General features: G+C 38.2%; 3 protein-coding genes and 1 non-coding gene across 7 annotated transcripts in view; 2 read left to right on the plus strand and 2 right to left on the minus strand.

The window, feature by feature from the left end:
* Window positions 1-10,127, plus strand: part of uspl1 (ubiquitin specific peptidase like 1) — a 21,581-nt gene extending 11,454 nt beyond the window's left edge. For 2 of the 4 annotated variants that reach the window (XM_015040456.1, XM_015040457.1), the window contains exons 2-9: window positions 1,431-1,579; window positions 1,950-2,072; window positions 3,353-4,205; window positions 5,312-5,422; window positions 6,389-6,518; window positions 6,885-7,010; window positions 7,520-7,680; window positions 8,600-10,127. In XM_015040456.1, coding sequence (XP_014895942.1) covers window positions 1,442-1,579; window positions 1,950-2,072; window positions 3,353-4,205; window positions 5,312-5,422; window positions 6,389-6,518; window positions 6,885-7,010; window positions 7,520-7,680; window positions 8,600-10,023 — 3,066 coding nt within the window. In that variant the 5' untranslated portion in view covers window positions 1,431-1,441 and the 3' untranslated portion in view covers window positions 10,024-10,127. Of the gene's footprint in view, window positions 1-28; window positions 1,580-1,949; window positions 2,073-3,352; window positions 4,206-5,311; window positions 5,423-6,388; window positions 6,519-6,884; window positions 7,011-7,519; window positions 7,681-8,599 lie in introns of those variants that run through there. The other 2 variants (XM_015040455.1, XM_015040458.1) reach the window with 2 other exon arrangements.
* A 2,057-nt stretch (window positions 10,128-12,184) lies between these two features.
* On the minus strand, window positions 12,185-12,256 carry trnae-uuc (transfer RNA glutamic acid (anticodon UUC)). The gene has a single exon. It is a non-coding gene; the product is annotated as a tRNA-Glu (tRNA).
* A 1,285-nt stretch (window positions 12,257-13,541) lies between these two features.
* Window positions 13,542-19,090, plus strand: alox5ap (arachidonate 5-lipoxygenase-activating protein). Its single transcript, XM_015040462.1, has 5 exons — window positions 13,542-13,795; window positions 13,877-13,958; window positions 16,772-16,842; window positions 17,668-17,749; window positions 17,827-19,090. The coding sequence occupies exons 1-5, from the start codon at window positions 13,723-13,725 to the stop codon at window positions 17,987-17,989; spliced, it is 471 nt and encodes a 156-aa protein (XP_014895948.1). The 5' UTR covers window positions 13,542-13,722; the 3' UTR covers window positions 17,990-19,090.
* medag (mesenteric estrogen dependent adipogenesis) lies at window positions 19,067-21,109 on the minus strand. Its single transcript, XM_015040460.1, has 5 exons — window positions 20,475-21,109; window positions 20,244-20,380; window positions 19,912-20,027; window positions 19,646-19,813; window positions 19,067-19,539 (listed from the first exon to the last, which is right to left on the minus strand). The coding sequence occupies exons 1-5, from the start codon at window positions 20,666-20,668 to the stop codon at window positions 19,516-19,518; spliced, it is 639 nt and encodes a 212-aa protein (XP_014895946.1). The 5' UTR covers window positions 20,669-21,109; the 3' UTR covers window positions 19,067-19,515.
* Window positions 21,110-22,171: the final 1,062 nt, after the last annotated feature.

Below are 22,171 nucleotides of genomic sequence, written 5' to 3' on the forward strand. Positions count from 1 at the left end.
TTTGAGTTAAAATTAAAAAAAGCAAAAGGGAAAAAAAAAAAAAAAAAAAAAAAAAAAAACAAGACAGGCTTCCCTAAAAATGGAGGAAAAATGAGTAAAAGTGTTATTTAATGCAAGAAAGTTGATGGTAAGCCAGCATGAGCGTTCTGGTCAGAATTGGCCTTTTCATAAAACCAATATAAAACAAATGATTAAAACTGCCTGAACATAGTCATGTATGTTATTTATGAAGTGTTGGATAACCTGTATCCTGCGTCTCAAGCATTAAGGGCTGGAAAATGAAACCACCGCCCTCCTGCAACTGTGCAAGTCTAGAAAATGGAATGTTGGATGAATTTTATTTGATTACACTTTATTGTCATTGTACTAAACAAAACTATTAGTGCCACTGAATGTAAGGTGTGTAATAAACACATTATACGCCCTAAACAATCCACGCACTCTCATTAGTAAATGATAGACAACGTGCAGCACAACCTCTCTAAAATATTTGTAGCCAAGCCATCTACAAATAATTTCACAATTATTTGAGAATGGATAGAACATTCAAGAACCAAGGTTACAGTTAATTATAGAACAATAGTCTCACCATTTTGGAGTTTTTCAATGGAGATACTAATGTATTTGTTAATTTGATTGCATTGTGCAGATAACAAATGTGTAAAGGTTCATCATTTTTTAAACACGTCTTTGCACAAAACATCGGCCCAATACCAGTATGAAGGTATATCGAGATTTTTATAAAACATGTTTGTTTTTTGTTCTTTTGCTCATACTGTTGCTGAGGTTTAAAACTGTTTCAATCAGTGATCCGAGTTTTTACTGTGCAGCTAGAGATTAAAGTAATACATCGCTGCTCCTTTCTTATCTTTGGGTGCATACTCCTTATCTGCTTCGGGTTAGTTACATTAAACCACCGATTCACAACAAATGTCATCTCTAGTTTTGTTTTACAGAAACACAGTCACATTCATTCATTTTTGTTTGTGGTGATAGTGGCTAGTTGATGGCATTGTGTTGTTAACTTTGCAGCAGTCCCTTTTGCTAAACAAGCAGCTATTGCTCAGATTCAGGCGTTTGGAGGAGACAGATTAGATGCGCACACACAAAATGTAGAGGCACTGACTGTGGAGTACTAAATGAAAAAGTTAATACCAAGTGTAGTTTCTTCAGTGGCTTCATGTAGGAGAGAAACACAGCTAAACACAGACACTATGATTCAGCTGCAAAAAAATCTGTGCAATAATGGAAAAACAGACCCAGGCTCAGCAATAGTTGCTTCAGTTCCTTTATGTACAAGATGAGGTCAAAAAGACAGGACCAACTATTCAAATAATAGAAAAAAATCTTTCTGAATCTAACCTTCTTTCCCATGCATTTTCCTAAGTTTGTAACCTGTGCTCTGTGCTCATTTGTATCCTCCCCCTCAGCTCCTCTGACCATGAGCCGGGCCGCGGTGATAAGTTCTGAGCGGCAACGGGCAGCCGTGGAACCAAGGAGCAACAGCTGTTTGCCAATGTCTGGTGAAAGCATTGGTTTGGAGGCTTTGGCCTCACTGCAGGCGGGGTATTTGGGAAAAGTCAGTGGAACTCAGTTTCCTCTCATTGTTGTCACTTGCGCAAAGCTGAATTGTATTTGAGAGAGGCACTGTGACTGGACAGTACCAATTCAAATTAATAGAAGAAACAAAGAATGAAAAATGAAATCAAGCATAACTGGAAATCTGATAGTAAAAGGCGAAAGTATTGTTTGTTTGAAACATGTGGCTGATGTCTCACTTTCTCTTTTCTTTGTTTACTTTTCTGTTCTTACATGCACATGAACTATTGCTATCTATGAAAACTTTCAAAGTGTAAACCAAAATATAAAACAGTTTCCCACCTTTCAATCTACTTAACCTGACTTAACCTTACTTGTGAGATTGTGAATGTTTGATTTTTGTTTTGTAGGTTCAGGAAAGAGCTGCTTCACTGGAGGACTGTCCTTGGTGTAACTCCAAAGGGTTGACCTTTGCCCTACGCTCCTACCGGATCAATCTCCAGGAATCCATAACCCTCTGCACAAACCCACAGGTAAATCTCAATACTGTTTACACACAAACACATCTACAAAGACATTTATGTTGGCATTCTGGTAAACATGAGTAAGAAGCCTTAAAGTAAAAATAATCTGTTACTACAGTAATGTAATCTGACATTGAAAAATCCAGACTTTTGTAGAAAAAAAGAAATGTTCGGAAATAGTTTTAACAAAATTATATCTTTAACCAATCCTCCTACACAATATTTTATTTGGTAATTTATTTACTTTATATTGAGAGTTTCTAGGAACTTCTTATTAGTAAAACCTGACTATATTTCCCAGAGGTTCAAATATGTTGTGACACAGAGACCTACTTTATTTTTGCCACCAGTCACACGACTGGATAAGGACCCATATTTATCTCGCCACCACGCTCAATGAGCGAGGATAGTAATTGAGCCAAAAATAACTCCAAAGCTCACTGCTGGAGTTGTAGCGAAGAGTAAAAGAGGGCATGAAAATTGAAAATCAAACCAAGAACAAGTTGATCCTGCATGAGATTCCAAATATACTGCATATATTTGGAATTCAGCTATGTTATAGCTGGCTCTGCCTCAGCAAGTAAACAGAGCAAATCCAGCTCATGCTCCAAAAAATGTAAACAGAATGGAGATGGGGGTTTTTTCAAACCTACATGTGGACCTGCATATGTTTTTGCTAAAGTTGAAGAGTTGTGCTTGGTTTGTAGAAAAAGAAGAATGTTTATGAAGAATATAAACATATTTAAATGATTAGATTTAGATAGAAGACTTTGCTCAACTTTGGTTGCTAAGGTATTCCTAGTGCTCATGTTACCACCTGGCAACTTGTGTTGTGTTTTATCTTTTCCATTTAGGGAGCATGGCATTGCCAAAAGTGTGTGCAGATTATGATTTTTTTTTTTTTTTTTTGGCTGCTGGAATTAAACTTTTGATTAGCTGATGAACAGCCGATATGAGTCTAAATGCTTTTCATTATTTGCATAATCTTTTTATCTATTGCTCCTGTTTCTTCTTTTTTTCATTTTAAAGCTCATGTTATAACCACAACAACAAATGAATACTTGTCATTTCTTTGCTAGTCTCACAGTTCTGGTCAGGTGTGTATGATGGGACAGGAGCATCAATATTTCCGAATTAGGATTTTTTCCTTAGTGTGAGATTATTTTACTGCAGTAGCACATTGATTTTCAGATTTTTCTGATCTTTACAATAAATTCCATCCAATCTGTGTAGTTCATATGTTTGTTTTTCTGACTGTGGTTAATAAATGTGTATGTATTCCCATATAGTGTCTTTTCCCGCTGGTTACTCGGCCCTTGGAGGATGTTTTGGCTAGCCTAGCTCCTGTGGACCCTACGGTTGGGAACAAAAGGAAAAACGCCTTGGCTGTGGAAGACGTGATTGAATCTCCGCTCAAACGGCAGCGACTAAGCGAACATGGCGATCTCCGGCCACAGAGTGTTTCTTACGTGCCTGTCAGCTCTCTAGAGAATTGCTCTTTAAACTCTGTGATAAATGGGCACAAAGGAAACCCAAACACTGGAAGTGAAATAGGGAATGGATACCACAAGGAAAGTCCAGATTTCAAGACAGCGGACTGGGACGACGGAGACGTTCAGGACAGGGATGATCCTGCTCCCCCTGCATGCTCCAGTTCTGTTGGATCGTCTTCAGACGTTTTGTTGGCTAGTAATGGAGCAGAGCCCCCTTCTCCCTCTCCTCACCTTGTCTACCCGGATGCAGCAAAGCAGAACAATGTTCCACCATTGAACACATGTAGCAGATCCACTTCCAGTCAGGCCATTTATCCAGATTATATCAAAACCTCATCGCCTCTATGCAATGAGCCGACAACGAAGGAATCCCTCGAGGCGGACGTCTCCCCGTGTCGAGACGTTAACGGTTTCCGTTCAGAGAGTCGGGATTCGTTGGACAAATTTGTCTCTGTTCCAAAACAGCTTCTGTGGAGAAACAGCAACAACCTGTGCTGGCTGGACTCTCTGCTGGCTGTGTTGGTGAACTGTAAGAGCCTGAGAAAACTTCGACCTGAACGTCAGCCTCAGCGCTCGTCTGTGTGGCAACTGCTGAGAAAACATGAAGACATCTGTGCTGCAGTCCAGGAACATCAGCAAACTGACAAAGGTAATTTTATTTAATGCATAAACAGCATGGAAGTGTGAGAATTACACACAAGTTATGTTTTTAATATGTTTTTGACATAGACGTTTCAACTCTCACCATGTCCTCACAGATAATCTGTGAAAAAATCTGCCCTTTGCCTCTTTGTGGTCCTACTGCCATCTGCAGAAAAACATAGCAGGTTGCTTCTGATTGGCCAGGAACAACCAATCATAGCCAGAAGGAGGGTCACAGCGCTGTCAGTCACGTGTTGTGTGTTTTTCATTAAACACACAACACTTTCTGACTGATTTAGGTAGATTTAATTAGTTCTTAGTGTGTTTGCTATTTTTTTATTAGTTAAATATTGTAGTTTAGTTTTTCTTCGTCATGGTAGTAGTTTTAGCTTTTTTATGCGCAGAATTCACAAAGTATTATGGTTATGTATGCATCGATTGAGTAACTAATACTCTGCAGAAGATGCCATTTCCAATAATGTATTCAGTTATTGTTCAACAACTAAATGACTGGTGTTTTCTCCCAACTCTTGCTGTCGTCATTTTCTGCCAGTAGGATTACTGCTTGTGTGGGTGGGGGACAAAGACATGGACTCATAAACACAAAATTGAAGTATTACGTTTATAATTTCACTATGTTTTAGTTTTAAAAACGCACGATGGAGTACCAGTTAGTCATAGTCTTTCCCTGTTAATTATCACTTTTATTTATTTCAGTTAATGGAAATGTTTTCTCAGTTTTCAGTACTTAATTAATTTTAGTTAACAATAACCATGGAAACCACATGGAGGAGGCAAAGGAGCTTGATTCCCCCCCGCCCCCCAGATTATCTGTTTCATGTTATGCTGTCAGGATATAGTGAAAGTTTTAACAAGTATGTAAAAAATGAATTTGTATAAAAGTTACCAACTGTGGCCTTAATAGTATTTCGTTTGTTGCGTAATTTAAAGATTGCTTTAAATATTACTGCTTTGGTTAGACCCTCATTTAAAGAACTGAAACAGAAAAGTGATGGTTCATTTTATTGCACCTTTCTTCTCTGGGAGATGTTATTAAAACCATGATGCAGGATCTGACTGTGTTTGTTTTGACTGATTTTTGTTTCTGGCTAGATGGTGTTCCCCGGGTGCCGAGTCACGTGCTGCAAAAAGCCCATGTTGACCTACAGAGTCTCAGAATGTCTGTTTTCAAGCTACTGCAACCCAAACTGCAATGCAAACTGGGTAAGATCATGTTAGTTTTCTCCATTTGTATTGTGTTATTGTTTTTGCTAAAGCTTTAATTTTCTGCCTGATGTTGCTTCAGTATTTCCACATAATCTTCTTCCTTCGTGAATACATGAAGTGCACCAGTTACACCTACATCGGAACAGTCCCACAGCATGATGCTGCCATCTCTTTGCTTTACGATTGAGATGGTGTTTCCAGACGTACAAGAGGGATGATGGTCATTATGGCCAAACGGTTTCACTTTAGTTCAATCAGACCACAGAGCATCTCTCCAGAAATGAAGACATGCTCTGTGTGCATTTTCTTTTGAAGTAAAGGATTTTTTTCTTGCTGATTGGCCTTCCAGCCCAAGTCAGTCTGTCTTACCAGCTTCAGCCAACTTCTACAATGTCATTCGCTTTTGTTCTGGGGTCAATCTGCACATTTCAGACCGAAACCATCTCTGGGTCACAGAACTATTCTTCTCCCCGAGTGGTACGATTGGAAATCCCCATCATGTCTATACTTGCATATAATAGAACAGATAAACGCTACACCTTTAAAAATCTGGAAGTTGTTCTCAAGAATGAACCAGACTTAAACAGCTATTATGATCCACATTTTAAGATGTTGTAACAGCTTAAGCCAGATGTTTCTTCGACGGATAAAATCAGTCATCATAAATCCTTGTATCAATGTAAAAGGCTGAATTTGAGCTTTTAAAGCAGCTATTATGAAACATGACACATCTTGCCCCATTTATGAGGGTGGCAGCATTTCTTTTTTCTTGAATACTCAAAGTAAAGGAAAAGAAAAACAAGCTGATGCAGACAGGAGAGGTTCACTCTTTGTATTTGGCTTTAAGATATTGAGGCTGTTGACATTTGTTTGTTTAAAAGCATTCAGAAATGGTGTGTAGCTACAGCTTACATCAGATCTCAGACATGCAGTCTTTCTCTGAGCTGTGTGTTTGTGTTTCAGGTCAGAGGGAAACTCCTGTTTTTGCCATGCCTCTTCTGCTCAAGTTGGACTCCTGGGTGGAGCATCTCTTCCAAGCAACTTTTCTCTGGGAGTTTAAGTGCAGCGCATGCAAAGTTGTCACAAAAGAAAGGTGGGTGATGGTTTGTTATGTGCGATAAATCAAACGGAAGCCTAAAAGGAAACATCCATAAACTTAAAACTCTTAGATCTATTTTTTTTTAATCTAAAGCCAATATTAAGTTAGAATTTTAATTTATCCTTCTAAAGTATTAATGTTTTGTGTAATTTTGAGAACTTAGAATAATTTCCCTCACAGTTCCCATTGTAAGTTATATATTATAACGAATGTTGGCACTAAGTTGGATTCTGGCTGATAAATATTAAACTTATTTCTGCTTGAAATTCCTTCAGTTTAACATATTAATCTACTGATTTTTGTTTCAGTAAATAAAAGGATTATTCCATTTGTTTTATCTGTTTTTGTTTTCCTCTTCAGGGTTGAAAAAACTCTCCCAACTTTCACAAATATTGTGTCTGATTGGACTCCTCTCAATGCAGCTCATTTAGCTCCTTGTAATGCATGCAGCAAGAAGAACGAGAGGAGGACGATGTCACTGGAGAGGTAAAGCTCCATATTTATCTAGTGCTGAAATGATTAATGTTATTGAAATAACCGTCAACTAATTTAGTAATTGCTTAATCGTTAACCAGAGTATAAAATCTCAAAAAAAATGGCCATGTCATGTCACATCAGTACTTAAGCCAAAACTGCACAAAATATGAATGTATGCATTTTGCATTTAAGATTAAAACGGCTTCAGTGACTGCTCAAATTCACTAAAGGAATGCTGTTTTGCATTATTGTAAAATGTTTACCTTCCTATTAACACAATGAATTGATATGCTTATTCATTTGCATTTTTCAATGTGTTTCTAATATGGTACAAAACTGCTTAAGTAGTGAAATGAAAAATGTATAGAATGTGGCAATTTATTTTATCCGATTATCAGAATCGTTAGTTGCAGCCCTGCACTTATCAAGCGTGTCTAAGTAAGTTCAACAAAGTAAAGTAAGTTCAGTAAAGTAACTTGATTCAGTCTCAGACTTGTTTTCTTCGTGTCTTTTTGCAGTGTACCTCCAGTGTTTGCACTGCACTTTGTAGAGGGGCTTCCTCACAACAACGTTAGGAACTACGCCTTCAGCTTCCAGGGGAAACGCTACTCAGTGACCGCCATCATCCAGTACAGCCAGCGACTCAACCACTTCATCACCTGGATGTACAATGAGGATGGTAGGAGTTAAAGATTAGTGGTTGTCTGGAAATCTGAAGGTTGTGAGTTAGATTGTCAATCTGATAATGTTTTTGTATTTCTACATACAACCAGTTGAATATCTATCGATCAGTCTCTCCTGTTGTTTATCCATTTACCCTTTAATTCATCCCATCATTCATCTATTTGTCAGTCATTGATCCATCTACTAGTTGATTCATGCATTCATTCCCCCATCTGGCCATTGGTCCTTGTATGAACTGATTTTGTTTTTGTCTTTAAACTCAGTTCTTTTGCACTCTAGATTTCTGTTGTGGATGTAGGATTTTAAATGCAGCATCTTAAGAGAGAGGCTGTTCTTGCTGTGCACTTCCTGTCAGCTGGTTGAAAGAAACCTACACATTTCCCTACCTAAAAATATCCTCCAAATTCAACTGTTTGTAATTACTTGGTGTTGCAAAAAATAAATAAATAAAACCTGGTCATTCTTATTACACAAACGGTATTTTACAGCGAAGGTTGGCATGCTTCGAGTGGCCTACTGCAGGCTGACCACCCACCCGACTAATTAAAATGCAATTTGTCGGCTTATTACGCTCCCAGTTACTCCATAAAGAGCAGAACAAGGAACTGGTATAAAAGTGTGTGCAATAACGAAGGCTTAATTTAAACATTTGTTCAGTTTTGTGGTTCTTTTTTCACACTTTTTGCTTAAGTCTGTTTCAGTTTAACAGAATATCAACCACATGGCTTCTGTTAATTCGGTGTTTCTCAATTCTGGTCCTCCAGCCCCCTTCCTCTTCTGCCACACACCTGGATTGAATCTGTGGTTGGTTAACAGCCTTCTGCAGTACTTGATGACAGCCTGAGGACTGTAATTGAGAAGCACTGCGTTAATTTAACCTGACCCATGTCTGATTGTCATGTTTGTTCCTTCAGGATCATGGCTGGAGTATGATGATTTAAAAAATGCTTGTGAGACCCACCAGCACCTGCAGATCCCCACTCAGGAAATCCATGTTGTCTTCTGGGAGGAGGAAGAGGAGACGCAGCCGTCCTTCTGCTCTCTGTCCAGCGTGTTGCTAGAACCTCTTCCAGCTGAGATTGAAGCGGTTCCCAGTTTGAAAGACTTGAGCACAGAAGAAGTATCAACACAACAAGCAGAAGACCCGAGTAGTCCTATGAGGACTGAAAATGTAGTTTCTTCTTTACCGGACAGCTCCGTCCCTGCAGCAGGGGGCAACTTGTGTCACAACACCGATGCTCAGTCTGCGCCCAGCAGCAGCTCATCTGAGTCAGAGTCGTCGAACAACTTGGTGAGTGATCCCACGTTTGTGCCCAATGCAAAAAAACGACAAAGCAGACCACCTAACCTTAGGAAAACCGTCGGCAGGCGGAAAGGTAAAAAAGCAGCTTCCTCCAAAGATCCTCCGCCTGAACCCTCAGAGCTACCCGAACCCTCTGAGGCGCCCGAACCCTTGGAGCTGCCCGAATCCGTTTGCCCTGCGCAAAGTAACACAGCTGCTGTTACAGAGCAGACATCCGCGGTGTCTTCTATTAACCTCTCCCCTCCACTCTTGACTCAGAAAGATCGCTGGTCTTACATACTAAGCAGACACCCTGTTAATAAAGCTCATAAAAACATTTCACATCCTCCTCCCACACAAAATGGCGTAACATCTGAAGTGAAGCCATCTCATCCCGACCCGGTGAAGAAGCCCCCAATTCCTGCCAGAGTCCCCAGACCTCCGCTCAGTACAGAAGAACGTACGGGTCTCCCACCAAAAGCTGCAGAGATGTACGGTGGCTTTGGTGCAAAGAAGCCCAACCCCGTCATTCCTCCTCCATCCTCTCCAGCTATCCTATCTGACCACCATGCCCCTGTCACCTGGACGTCTGGTACGTCTCCTCTGCTCACTGAAATATCTTCATTTAAAAAAACAAGAAGCTCAAAGATTTCTTCAGGTCTTAGTGACACTGAAACCCTCAGATACAAACTCTTGAAGAAGCTTAAAGCTAAGAAAAAGAAGCTGGCCAAGCTGAACCAGCTGCTGGGAACCGGAGGAGGAGCCCACTTCCGACCGGACAGCACCAACCTCAACTCTCCAAGCACCGTGAGCTCCAGCACCTACGACGGCTACGCCTCTTCTGACCTGTTGTCCCCGGCAATGACAGCCAGCAGCCTTTCCCCGGACAGCACTGGCTTCCTGGAGATGTTGGTTAGCGGGCAGGACGGGGCGAACCAGCTGGACTGTGTGGTTAGCGGTGCTGGAGCTGTGACTCCAACCAACTGTCAAACAACTCAGCATGAAGGTCACAACTTCCTGGAGGAGTTTGAGTTTTTCTCGCATTTCTTATCCTGACGACAGAGATTGAGGACGCTGGTGCACTTTAGCTTTTTACTTTTCATTAACACTGAAGACTACAAGCACAGTTAACTGTAAGAACATGATGTGAGATGGTTTTGCAAGCTGCCTCGCCTGTTCATTTACGTAGGAGTCCTTCAGTTTGTGTTCGACTACAATTTTACAGCAAATACTCAATCATAATTTTTTTTCTGTAAATGTTTTTTTTTTTTTTAGCTTTTTCAAACATTGCACTTTGTTTTTCTTGAGTACTGTATGTAAAAAGATCATGCAGAAGCCTGGTTAAAGGCAGAAACTTTTTTTTTTTTTTTACAAGTTACTTGAAGCTGGGAGGTTTTTAATGTCATTAAAGTAATTTGAAGTTCTAGTTCATTTGTAAATTATCAACCTTTGGCCAGCTGTTGATGTAATAAAATATTTCTACTGCTTTTGATTTAAGTTGCATTTACTTTTTAATCAAATCAAATTTAACTTGCATAGCACATTTCAGCAGCAAGACATTTCAAAGTGCTTAACATCATTAAACACAAAAACAGTCATGCAACATTGAATAACAAACGAGTAAAACATTCAGAAGTTTGTGATGGTAAGAGCAGGGGTGAAAGTCGAGTACTGCAAGAGAGGGGAGCGGCTGTCTGCTGTAAAGAATCAATGGGTTCACTGTGCAGCCGTGACTGATTAGTTTTTCCAAGAACAATCTAAAACACGACATAATCAGTTAATAAACAGCTTTTTTCCCCATTTCATATTGTTTCTGAACTGTTCGTGTTTTGCTAGAGCAGAGGAGCAACACGTTGATCGGAAGGTTTTGAGCCGATCTCGGCATTAGGTGACAAACTGAACGACGGCACGTCCTGCTCTGACTCCTAATCAAAACGCTCATAACTTTATTAAAGAACAGTAAAAAAAAAAATCAATAAAACGTGTTGATTTCTCAACAAAACCCAACAACAATAATAATCTCAGTGATTATTATTTCAACAAAGTGCTGCGCAATTTCTGTGCGTTTCGGTTCCATTATTAAAATAACTAGCAGAGCAGGAGTTTAAAATTAACTAATCAACCACCGCTGTGTTCATGAGAGGCTTATTAATAATCACAAAATAAATATCAAGCCTGAAAACCTGATATCGTAACGGACTGAATGATATGTTTTTAATGTAGTCCCTGCTCGGCTCATGGCAACGGGTGCGCTTCACCCCTGGTAGGAGTTATTTTACCTTGTGCCTGTATTTTACCTTTATGCGCCTTTACCTTGGCGCATTACACCCGCTGTAATTACTGAACGTTCAATAAACGACAAATTTGAACTAATTATCTCGTTCTTTGTGAGTATACCATTCACAACAAACATCAAGCACGGTAAATATGTTTCAATAAGTATTTAACAAATGGCTTCTACCGCGATAATTATGTGAAATTAAATTAATTGTCTAATTTAAAAAAAATAGTTTTATTGCTCTCTGGCATCTCACATTCAGCTTAGAGTCTGAGAGGCTTTTCCTCTATCAAACTATTTTTTTGTCTCTTATTTAGTGGAAATATTGATGTTGCTGCCAAAATGACGTTTTTCAACCTTTAAAGCTCCACTGTTGAAATTGAGGCTCTAACATTCACAAATGGCATTGAAATAAAATCCAGTCCAACATCTGGTTTGAGGTAATTCCTCTGGAACCTGTTGGAGGAAAAATATCCCAACTTCAGAAGATGTGTTTTAACTTAACAGAGCTCTGTGGTTCCTCCTGTCAGTGTGAGAGTCAGAGTGAGGAGGCGCCATGTTAGGAAGAGAAGTGGATGCTGCAGGATCTTCAGAACAAACAGGTCATGATGCTAGGCTACTGATTATCCCTCTGTCTGGACACAGGATCAATAGAACCAGTTTAAAAGCTAAAATGAATGGTTATATGCCAGACATGGAAAACTGGGATGCACTCCATGCCATGACGTTCAGAATTTAGGTCTCATGGCATCTCGCGGTGCCAACATTGCCAGTCATTAATAGCCAGTCAACATTATATATACTTTTGTCATAGTACCCCCAAGAATTTAAAACTACTTTCACCCCTGGGTAAGAGTGCCGTGAAGCACTGCCACTTTTACTTTGGGACTGAATAAGTATGAAAGCCGCAGAATAAAGAGCAAACAGCAAAACGGTAAGTTCCCATACCGGGAGTCGAACCCGGGCCGCCTGGGTGAAAACCAGGAATCCTAACCGCTAGACCATATGGGACTTAATTGAACACTTAAACTCGTCAAAGTAAACATATACATGTTATCCGGGCTCTGATTTTTATTTTTATTTTTTTTTATTTCGTGCATCAAGTGCAGTACAGTACTTTCAATGCGACAGGTCAGTAATAGATCGCAGGTTTTCGCTTTTTATATTTCGTTTCGGTCCGGGCTTCTTTCTCAGTCTTATCCAGACGCGTCATGTGGTGGGATTTATAATAGGTATTCATTCAAGAAGAGTTTGCTATTGCGTATAAAACTTAAATTCATGTTGAAAAACCATTGGGTATTTGATGGGATACGTTCATTACACAGTAGACAATGTCAAGGCTGTTTAAAAACAGGAAGAACAAAGGAGACAATTTTTCCACATGCAGGCGCTGTTTGACTAAAATTAATGCTAAATCATTTTACTCACGCAGCTCACTTCCTCATTACTTTTCTATAAGCTACATTTCTATTTGTAGCCAATATGACATTCAGAAATGTAATAGATCTGCGATTCCAATTATTCTGGCAACCCTGAATAAAAACCACTGCAACCGCGCTGTCTTAAAAAGTCAACTAATTCGTTAATGGAATCCGCTTTTGATTTAATCTCAGTATGAATCCAGCTGTCCTTTTAAAGCCTCACAGGTTGTTAGAGAATATTTGTGAAGAAACGTAATGAAAGTCAAGGAACACACCACACATGTAAAGAAGAACGTTTATAAATCATGGTTAGGTTATAAAACAACTTCCAAGGCTTTCGACATTTCACAGTGCACTAATCAATCCATCATCTCAGAATAGAAAGACCGTGGCACAACTTCCTGGGACATGGCAGTCCACCTAATCTGGCAAGCTGGGAAAGGAGAGTATTAGTCAGACAAGCAAGCAATAGAGAAGAAACTATTAGACATGTAAAGTGGAGGGAAAGTCTAAGCCAGCCATGTAGGAGACAGCTCAAGTAAAGGAAAATATTTAAAAAAAAATTTAAGTATCCATTTGTATCATTTACTTCTATTTCACAAAGTATTTTTAAATTTAATTTAATTTCCACAATAATGCCCTTTTCTGTCTTGGTCTACCAAATGTAGAGGAACTATATGGGAACTCCTGCTAAGTAAATATAATCGCCATTCTCTAGAAATTTCACCAGAAATAAAAATGATCTGCCATGTTGGGAACAAAATTTGCAAAGGAGTAAACTAGTGTACTGGTGCATGAACACATAACACACATAAACACACACACACACACACACACACACGAACAGACACACAGACCTCTGTGTTGAGCCAGAGCATCATTTACATAAAGAGGAAGCTAAAATCTTTGTGTGTTTGCTGAAGGTGCAATAGTAGCATACGTATTGTCAGTAAGGGAAGCATATATGTGTCTGGATTTAAATAGAAGTTCCTGAATGTGAAAGAGCAGCATTGTCCAGCCCAGCTTCAGCGTCCACCGAGCTACTACGATTTTATCATGGAGTCCTGCAAAGTGGTGGAAAATATCTACCTGCTGGTCGTTGTCACGCTCATCAGTGTTCTTCAGAACGGTGAGATAAAGACAACAGTTTTTAATGAATTTTAAAAACTGTTTTCTAAACTGTTTAACAGTTTTCTGTTTGTGTTTTCAGTGTTTTTTGCTCAAAAGGTTGAGAGGGAATGCAAGAACCGCAACACGAGCGGTTCTGCTTTTCAGCGAGTGTCTTGTGCAAAGTGAGTGCCCTTTTCTCAACTCTTAATTTCGCCGTTAACATAAAGCAACTGAGAAATACTCTGTTTCTCTGTTACTTTATACAGAAATAGAATAAGATTACTTTGTGTAATGGTAAGGTTTAAATTTTATTTAAATTACTCCAAATATTACCCACCACTGGGAGGCTGTTCATAGTTTCCCAAACTAAACTATGTTAAAAAAAATGCCAGTAAATAGCTTGTTAATAGCCAGTAATTTACAAGTCACTTTATTACTTTGCTTTTTATGTAAATAAATAATAGTTTTGCTTAAAAAGTACTCATGCAATATGCTTAGTTTAAAACTTGTATTGGCATTCGCACTTGGGTGAAAATATCCAGTAAATGATAATAGCGTCATTAGAAAGAAGTTCATAACGCTAACAAAACTTGAACTAGATGAAAATCCTTTTTAGGAGATGATTAATTTTTTTTTTTTTTTAGATTTTCTCTTTTTGGCTTGGTGTTTATATACTGTTTGGCAGTGAGTTACATCATAGATTTTTCTCCGGTTACTCCATTATTCCACAAGCAGCAACGCTCTTCCTGTTTTAACAGAAAATGTTCAAGTCATATCCTCTCTTTTGTTTGCTAGGCAAGATAAAAACAAATGCTGATCTTCTGAACTGTTTTGCACATTTTAAAGGGTTGTTTTTAAGGAAACGTTCATAGAAAGCAGCTCAGAAGTCTACATACACTCATAGGTATTATGTAACAGTTCTGAGATGACTAATGTACTAAATTCAACGACTTTGCAGCACAAATTTTAATTATCTTGTCAACATCAGGACAAATTAAATTCTTCCTCTTTCTCTATCTAAATGGCCCTTAGCTTGCTGACTGTCAGCCACACACTTTTTGAAGCCATTGTCAGCAAGCTTCTGTCAGATATATTTTCCTGGCACTCAACTGACTTTCAAACATTTTTTTCGTAAATATACAGTTGTGACTGGGTTAACGCTTAATGTTATTTTGTTGTATCCATAGCAATTATTCCATGTGTTATTGCATTTTGATAAAACATTGGTGAAAATTTTTATCATCTAGCTGTTTGTTAGTTAGGCCCCTCACTGGCAAGAATCCCACACCATGATGCTGTCACTACCGTGCTTGACAACAGGAATTATATAATTAGACTCGAAACCTTCATCTGAACTACTCCGAACATGTTCTTGTCATTGTCACAGCTCAGCTCAGCAACGTTTTCTCCAGAAAATGTTTTGGTTTGTCCTTGCATGCAGCTGGGATTTTACAATCAAGCTTTTGGAGTTGGAACAAGGGCTTCTGTCTTGTTGAGCAGTTTAATGAATCTTTAAGCACATAAATAAAATAAATAAAATTATTGAGAGATCTTAATAGTGACAGAATAATACTGTCTTTACTGTAATGGTCTTTAAGATTTTAATCCTGACTGGATTATGCATCAACCAGCTGGATTAGCACAAAATACATTAAAGGCTTGTTGCTGCCATGTCAACCTTCCAAACTGCTCATGTCTTCTGGGGTTGTGGTTAAATTCTACTCCGCATTTCCAAAATGAGCAGCAAAAAATGAAGCAGTTCTTAGTCTTTATACACTACTGGAACAAACTTCCAGAAAACTGCAGAAGTGCTGAAACACTGAGTTCCTTTAAATCAAGGCTAAAATCCCATTTGGTTAGAATTGCCCTTTGATAAAACAAAGGGGAATTTGTTTTATCAACCTGTCATTGTTTTCTCTTACTTTGCCACTTCAATGTCATGTTGTTTTGCTTTTTTGTTATTTTTATTTTCCTTCTAATTATGTAAGACGCTTTGAATCACTTTGCTGCTAAAAAAAAAAACAAAAAACAGTGCAATACATATAAAAGGGCCGTGCCTCACCTTACCTTGCCTTACCATGCTCTCCCCAAGAATAACTTCCTTTGGACATTAAAGCTAATCTTATTGATCTGATCTTATGTCAGTGGTCGTCTTGTAGAACTGACTAACATGAGGTTTCTGGAGTAGTCTCTACCTGAACACTGCTGAAAATCATTGCAGTTAAAAGCTGAGTTTGTGCTAGGAAATGAACCAGGTTAAATGTAACACAGAAATCCTTCCAAGCAGGAGGTCAAATGTGACGTTTTGATCTTTTGAAATGAATCACATATATGATCACTCAAAAGTTTGGAGACAACTTTGCATTGAATTGATTGAGAAGGCGTGTCTCTCTGTTTGACAGGTGGGGCATCTTTTACAAACCTTTGATTCACAGGTCAATGTTTTGTTTGATTGCTTTGCTCTCATGATTCGTTAAAGTTTAAATGTATGACTCAATCTGAACATAAAAGTGAAACTACAACCTTTCACTTTAAGATTGACCACATCGAATATTAGAAAAGCAGAAAACTTGAAAAAAATTTGATTTTGAGAAAATCAAAATCTAGTTTAACTAGCAAACTTTTCTCTGCAGACCAGCAGTGTACTTTCAGTTTTTCTTGTGTGCAGTTTTAGACTCTATGACAATTATGTTTCCTAGTTACTACAACTGAGCATTTAAAAAGCTTTAGCCCACAGCCATAAACTCATTTTTATTGCTGCAACTTTCTGCAACCCTTCAGCGATTTTTTCAGCCCATCATTGCAAATTATTTCCCCTTAGTTAATTACAGCTGTTGCCGATTATGTGTTCTCTGATGGTTGTAACTTGTCCAGTTTTCACATATTTCATTGTTTGTCTTGTCTTGGGCACTGCAGATAGATTTTTGTATTTCAGTCTCTTTTTTTTCTAGTTCTGTAAAGACTAAGTTAACAAATACAATTTGCTTCATCGCAGCCGGAACTGCATGGATGCCTACCCAACTTTTCTGGCAGTGATGTGGTGTGCAGGAGTTTGTCTCAGTCAAGGTAATGATTAAGCTTAGTCAATAGGCACGCTTTTGTCCTTCATTTTTACAGCCATGGGGGTCTGACTCATTTGAGAGGAGTTCTGTTAACAAGGAATACTTTTTATGTTAACTGGAATCATGTTATTCAACATTTCCAGCTGTAGTGAAACAGAGTGTACCCTTTTTTTAGTATGTGACACTTACACTTAGCTGTAAAACAACATGGACTATAGTGAGACATATCATTTGGCAATGTTTTTTGGCATAATGAATAGAAAAAAAAATCTCAATATCTTGTCATGTACTTGATGTATGTTGCAGAGTTTACACACAAATTAGCAGATCAAATGACTGGCAGTAGTCTTAGTAGCATAAACAAGGGGTAGCTGTCTGAGACAATAGCCACTTTTTACATGTGTTTCTTTTTAAGCATGATCATAAGGGGAGGGATTACAACATTTATGCATCGATTCATACAAAGCTGTTTCAAATGTTGAACTCTACTCAAATGATACTAGGATTTCAATTTCCATTACAGCAACATGCTGAAATTAAATTTGAGAAATTATGTATGAGGCTTGAAATTTCTAGTATTTGTGGCCCCCCATCTGTTACCCCGCACAAATCTTTCTGGAAGCACCCCTGCAACTATGGTACTATCTTAATGTCATAGTTAAGAGCTTCTAAAATATAGGTCAAAAGAAATTGTTTCAGACTTAGTAGATTTCCTGGGCTCTCAAATTGTACACTTGTCATTACATTTATATAGTAGGTCATGTAAGTGTAAAAAAAAGTTTATATAAAGTTATAAATCCACCTTCTTTGCCCCCATCGCTTCCTCAAGCCCCTGCAGCCTTCGCCGGGATCATCTACCTTCTTGTCAGACAGAAATACTTCATTGGATATCTGGGACAGAGCTCTCAAAGGTAAGCCAGTTTATATAATAGATATATACATATCTATTATGTATATGGAAATCATTTTTGACTATTTTATTGCACAGCACTCCTGGGTACCTGTTTGGAAAACGCATCATCTCCTTCCTGTCCCTGATGTGCATTGTGGGCATCTTCAACTACCTGCTGTGGCGCTTTTATGGCAGCGACTACAAGGAATACGTAGAAACCATCACAAACGCTGCATCTGCTCTCCTGCTCCTCCCATAGCTCAGCATGTCGCATATAGGGAGGAACATAAGTACTGAACATGCCAGTGTTTTTAGCAGTGATTATCTCTTATTGCTAATGGGGCTATTGACATGTAACACAGATAATTCACGCATACACAATACAAAAAATAAGTATAATTTCAGCTAGTTGTAATAAAGCATAATGGCACAGGGAATAGCAATTGAACACAACAAAAACTAACTTAAAAGAAGGCGTAGACAGCCAAGAACGCTGCAGAAATCTGTCAGCACTTAAAAAGCAACACTACTCCCTATCAGCAACAAATAACTGGTTTAATCCCCATTAAAACCTATAAAAGAGATTACTTCCAGCATGCAAGAAGTGGGAATCAAGTATTGCAACCTTGTTGTTCCAGAACCTGCTGAAGGAATTAATTACAGATGTGTTTCTAAACTGCTGAATGTTCCAGTAAACAGAGATTACTGGAACAACCTTGGAGTGGAAAGAATTTGACCATAAACCAGCCACAACTAAGTTTTCGTCACAAGATTTTCAGCAGAATAGTTAACATGATCCAGAGAGCTGTCCAAGAGTCAACGACCACCAAACATGGCACTAGCAGGTCCTGTTGGTCCACGAGAACAGAGAGCAATTTGGTGGAGACATTTTACTCCACTTCACTAACAGAACTGCAAGGTTTGATGGTGGGAACATATACAAGTCAAATTAGGGTGGATTTTAGTTAATGAGCTCGGAAAACAAAGGAAATACAACTAATTGAATGGGACAGACTAGAATTAAGCCGAGTAGGCAGAATTGGAGATTAGGGCTTACAGAAGAAGTTCAAATTCCTCCTAACCAATGTAAGGTACTAGTTTCTTTAAAGGGATAAATTGTCAAATATTTCTTTAGTTCTCAATTTCTCCAAGTAGTTTTAAGAAAATCTTTTCATATTATCCCACTTTAAAATTGTAGACCAAGTTGTCATGTTGATTTCTCAGCAGCGCTACTTTGGTTATTACCAACATCTGTGAAGTTCATGTCAATAGCTTCATTACATAAGTTCAATGTTTTTTTTTTTTTTTGCATATCCCACATTCAAGCCAAAAGTCACAGAATTAAAAGGCTTTAATTGCATGTAAAAAGTCATTTCATTTTATCATATAAAATTATTCTACAACCTTAAGAAAATAAACCCAAATGAAACAAAAATATTCCAAACATGTTCAATCACTGTACAGCACAAACTGCAGAACCCAGTTGGAGAAAAAAATATATACATGTACATTTAAAAAAAATATATATATATATTTACATGTAAAATATGACTATAATCTCAAAGGCATCCCAGATTTCTTTTCAGTCTTTGCTGGTACTTTTCCACCCACTGACCAGCAGATGAATCCAAAGCCAGCAGTTCAAATACCAAACTCCTGACAAAACAGCAGAGTTCAACTGATTGGCTTCTCATTCACTGATGAGAACACTCCTCTTCAGTTTTCTTTAAAATATGCAGCAACAGATGCTGGAAAACTTTGCAGATACAATCCTTATAGTCTCCCTCATGTGTTTCTTATCAGTCTCAGCTGTAAAAATAAAGCACAGGGTTAAATTAAAAACAAAACAACAACAAAAAAAAAACACTTGAATGTTAATTTTATGATTAGGTGTGCATAAGAACAGTTGACTTGCCTGAAATGATCTTTTGCTGCGGCCGAACCAGTGAGGGAAGTCAAATAGGGCATCAGAGTAGTACTTCAGGATGAAGGAGGCATCCTTCCATGTTGGATTATATTTCATCAGGTTCTCAGCAATGAGGCCTTCAGCAGCCAAGCTCTGCAAAATTTCACTCAAGTCAATCTGAAGTGGAAGAAGAGCCACATTGAGTTACCAAAAAATAATTTGCAGCAGCAGTAAATTAATAAACAGAACAAATGAACAAAAACAGCTAAGTTTACCTCCACCCTGTAGCTCTCTCCAGCCACAGAGGAGATGGTCCAGTCCAGGCCTTTCTCTATCTGCCACTTCATCATCGGATTCCCACCATTGATGGACAGAATGTACTCCTGCAGAACTACAAACAATGGAAGACATTTTAAAATGGGGACAAGTAGGAGTTTGTAGTTAGACACACACAAAAAATGTCCAAGTGACCTCAATTCTGTGCTGCCTTTAAGCCAATTACTCCACCCAGCTGCAAGCTGCCCAACATGAGTCATTTAAACCGGTGCATGCAACCAAATGAAAAACACTGAAACTAGCCGAGCTGCAGGATAAAAGGGACATTTACCTCTGGGCTTTATGGGCCCCTTCTTGCTGGCTTCTAGCATGTTTTGCTCGCAGAGAGAAACCAACACATAGATCCTCTTGGACAGCAGACTTTTCCTCATGCTGGTATACTCCCACAAATTGTGCATTTTAAGCTTCCTACAAGAGAGGGTATAAAAACGAGTTTCAATGAGTTTCATTTGTGCAGATTTATTGAATACTTTATTCTATGCAATGAGTGTCTGTTACTCACCTTCCTAGTGAGTTTTGGAAAACTACATCAAAATCCCCGGAGTGAAACTTATCGATGAAAACCAGGTTCTCTTCTCCGCACTGGACCTGGTAAGCCGAGCCCACGGTCTTCACGGTGAAACCCTCCGGTGGGTTTTTCAGAAACTGACCCAGTTCTGTCACTGTGGTCCCGTTGGGTAGTGTGTTTATCGTCATGGTGTCCCGCTGCCAGTCTCGAAGCTCCTCTTCCAGACGCTGCTGCAACTGTTTACAGGATAACTGAGTCAGCTGTAGCGCGAAGAACTCTTATATAGTTGCTCATGACGCAACTTCCGGATTCTGCCTGCCAAAATAAAAATTCACAGCCAGGATTTGGTCACGGACATAATAAAGTACAAAAACAGAAAATAGCTTTTTAAACTCTCAAATCAGGTGCCATATTTTGACTTTACATTCAAAACCAATACAAAGCAGTGTATAAAGTAGAAGAAAAATTATAGTTTTTAACAAAACAAATTTACTCTGATACTCTTAAATACAGTGGAAATCAATGCCTTTGGAAATCACTGTATTGATAAACTAATAGAAATTATACATAATAAATAACTGAAAGGACAGGCAAGAAAATCATCAATGAATTTAGCTAGGAGCTTCATTAAGGAAGAAAAATTAAATAACTTTGGCAACAAAGCTTGTTGTCAAATTTAAATATCTATGTATTTATAGTTTTATCTTAGAATGTAAGTTGCAAATGCAAATGTTTTGTTTTCTAAACTGCTGTTCAGGTTGTGATAGTAGACTGGCATTATCTGAAATGTGTTTTATCTTATTATCAAATTCATTGAACCTCAGTATCTTAATAATTTTGAATTTGTGGCATTTATTCTATGAAAATCATAAATCTTGAAACGCTTTTAACATATACAATCCGACAACATGGACATTATTATTTCAAATTATGTCATTACAGTTCTATATCTTCAAAAGTGTATTAAACAGAGTGGTTGATTCAGATAAATGCACAGAACTTCCAATAATTACTTTTCTAACATGCACCATGTGTGATCATACTTCTAATAGGTGCCTCATTTTTGCACTTCCTTCTTCATTTTGCAGTTCCGAAACAAACGCAATTTCTGAAACAAAGATGCATTAACACTGATATGTTCCTTATCCTTCATGTGAACAATCTGTTCCGTGAAATGAGACTGTGCTGTTGCAATGCTTTGATTCATGATTTGTGTCATCAGTTTGAAAATACTTCATGACTTTAGCAATGCTGTCACTATTAATAAAAACCCTCCTACAAAGCAAACTAAAGAGTCATTTATTCTTAGGTGCAAAAATCCACTTAAATATAAACTCCAACTCTTGCTTATTTTATGGGAAAATTTAAAATGTGTAAAAGTTAATTTAGATTGTACATCAGTTCACATGTGCTTTATAAATCCAGTAGAAGTATTAGTGCAGCTTTTTCACTATTGGTGCAGGGTGCAACTTGAAGGAGTGATTGCAATTATTAAGTTGTCCACTCTTACAACTAAACTCCAAGGTTTTCTTCTTTTTTTTCTCCGACAGGTCTGGCAGTAATATAAATGTTGACTGGTTAGTGAAACTGAACAAAAAAAAAAAAAAAAAAAAAAAAAAAAAAAGGGAAAACCCAAGTTCATTTCTATTTTTACCCCCACTTAAAAATTTTTTAAAATCAAGATAAAGGGT

Source organism: Poecilia latipinna, unplaced genomic scaffold, assembly GCF_001443285.1.
Source record: "Poecilia latipinna isolate Pla-1442-1.1 unplaced genomic scaffold, P_latipinna-1.0 Scaffold510, whole genome shotgun sequence".
NCBI lineage: Eukaryota > Metazoa > Chordata > Actinopteri > Cyprinodontiformes > Poeciliidae > Poecilia > Poecilia latipinna.

Excerpts from the sequence above, each read along its gene's own strand:
- alox5ap (XM_015040462.1), top strand. The coding sequence starts at position 13,723 with ATGGAGTCCTGCAAAGTGGTGGAAAATATCTACCTGCTGGTCGTTGTC. Across the intron at positions 16,843-17,667 it reads AGGAGTTTGTCTCAGTCAAG|CCCCTGCAGCCTTCGCCGGG; the intron begins GTAATGATTAAG and ends CGCTTCCTCAAG. Across the intron at positions 17,750-17,826 it reads CTGGGACAGAGCTCTCAAAG|CACTCCTGGGTACCTGTTTG; the intron begins GTAAGCCAGTTT and ends TTTATTGCACAG.
- medag (XM_015040460.1), bottom strand. The coding sequence starts at position 20,668 with ATGACGATAAACACACTACCCAACGGGACCACAGTGACAGAACTGGGT. Across the intron at positions 20,381-20,474 it reads TTCCAAAACTCACTAGGAAG|GAAGCTTAAAATGCACAATT; the intron begins GTGAGTAACAGA and ends CCTCTCTTGTAG. Across the intron at positions 20,028-20,243 it reads GGGGCCCATAAAGCCCAGAG|TTCTGCAGGAGTACATTCTG; the intron begins GTAAATGTCCCT and ends CATTGTTTGTAG.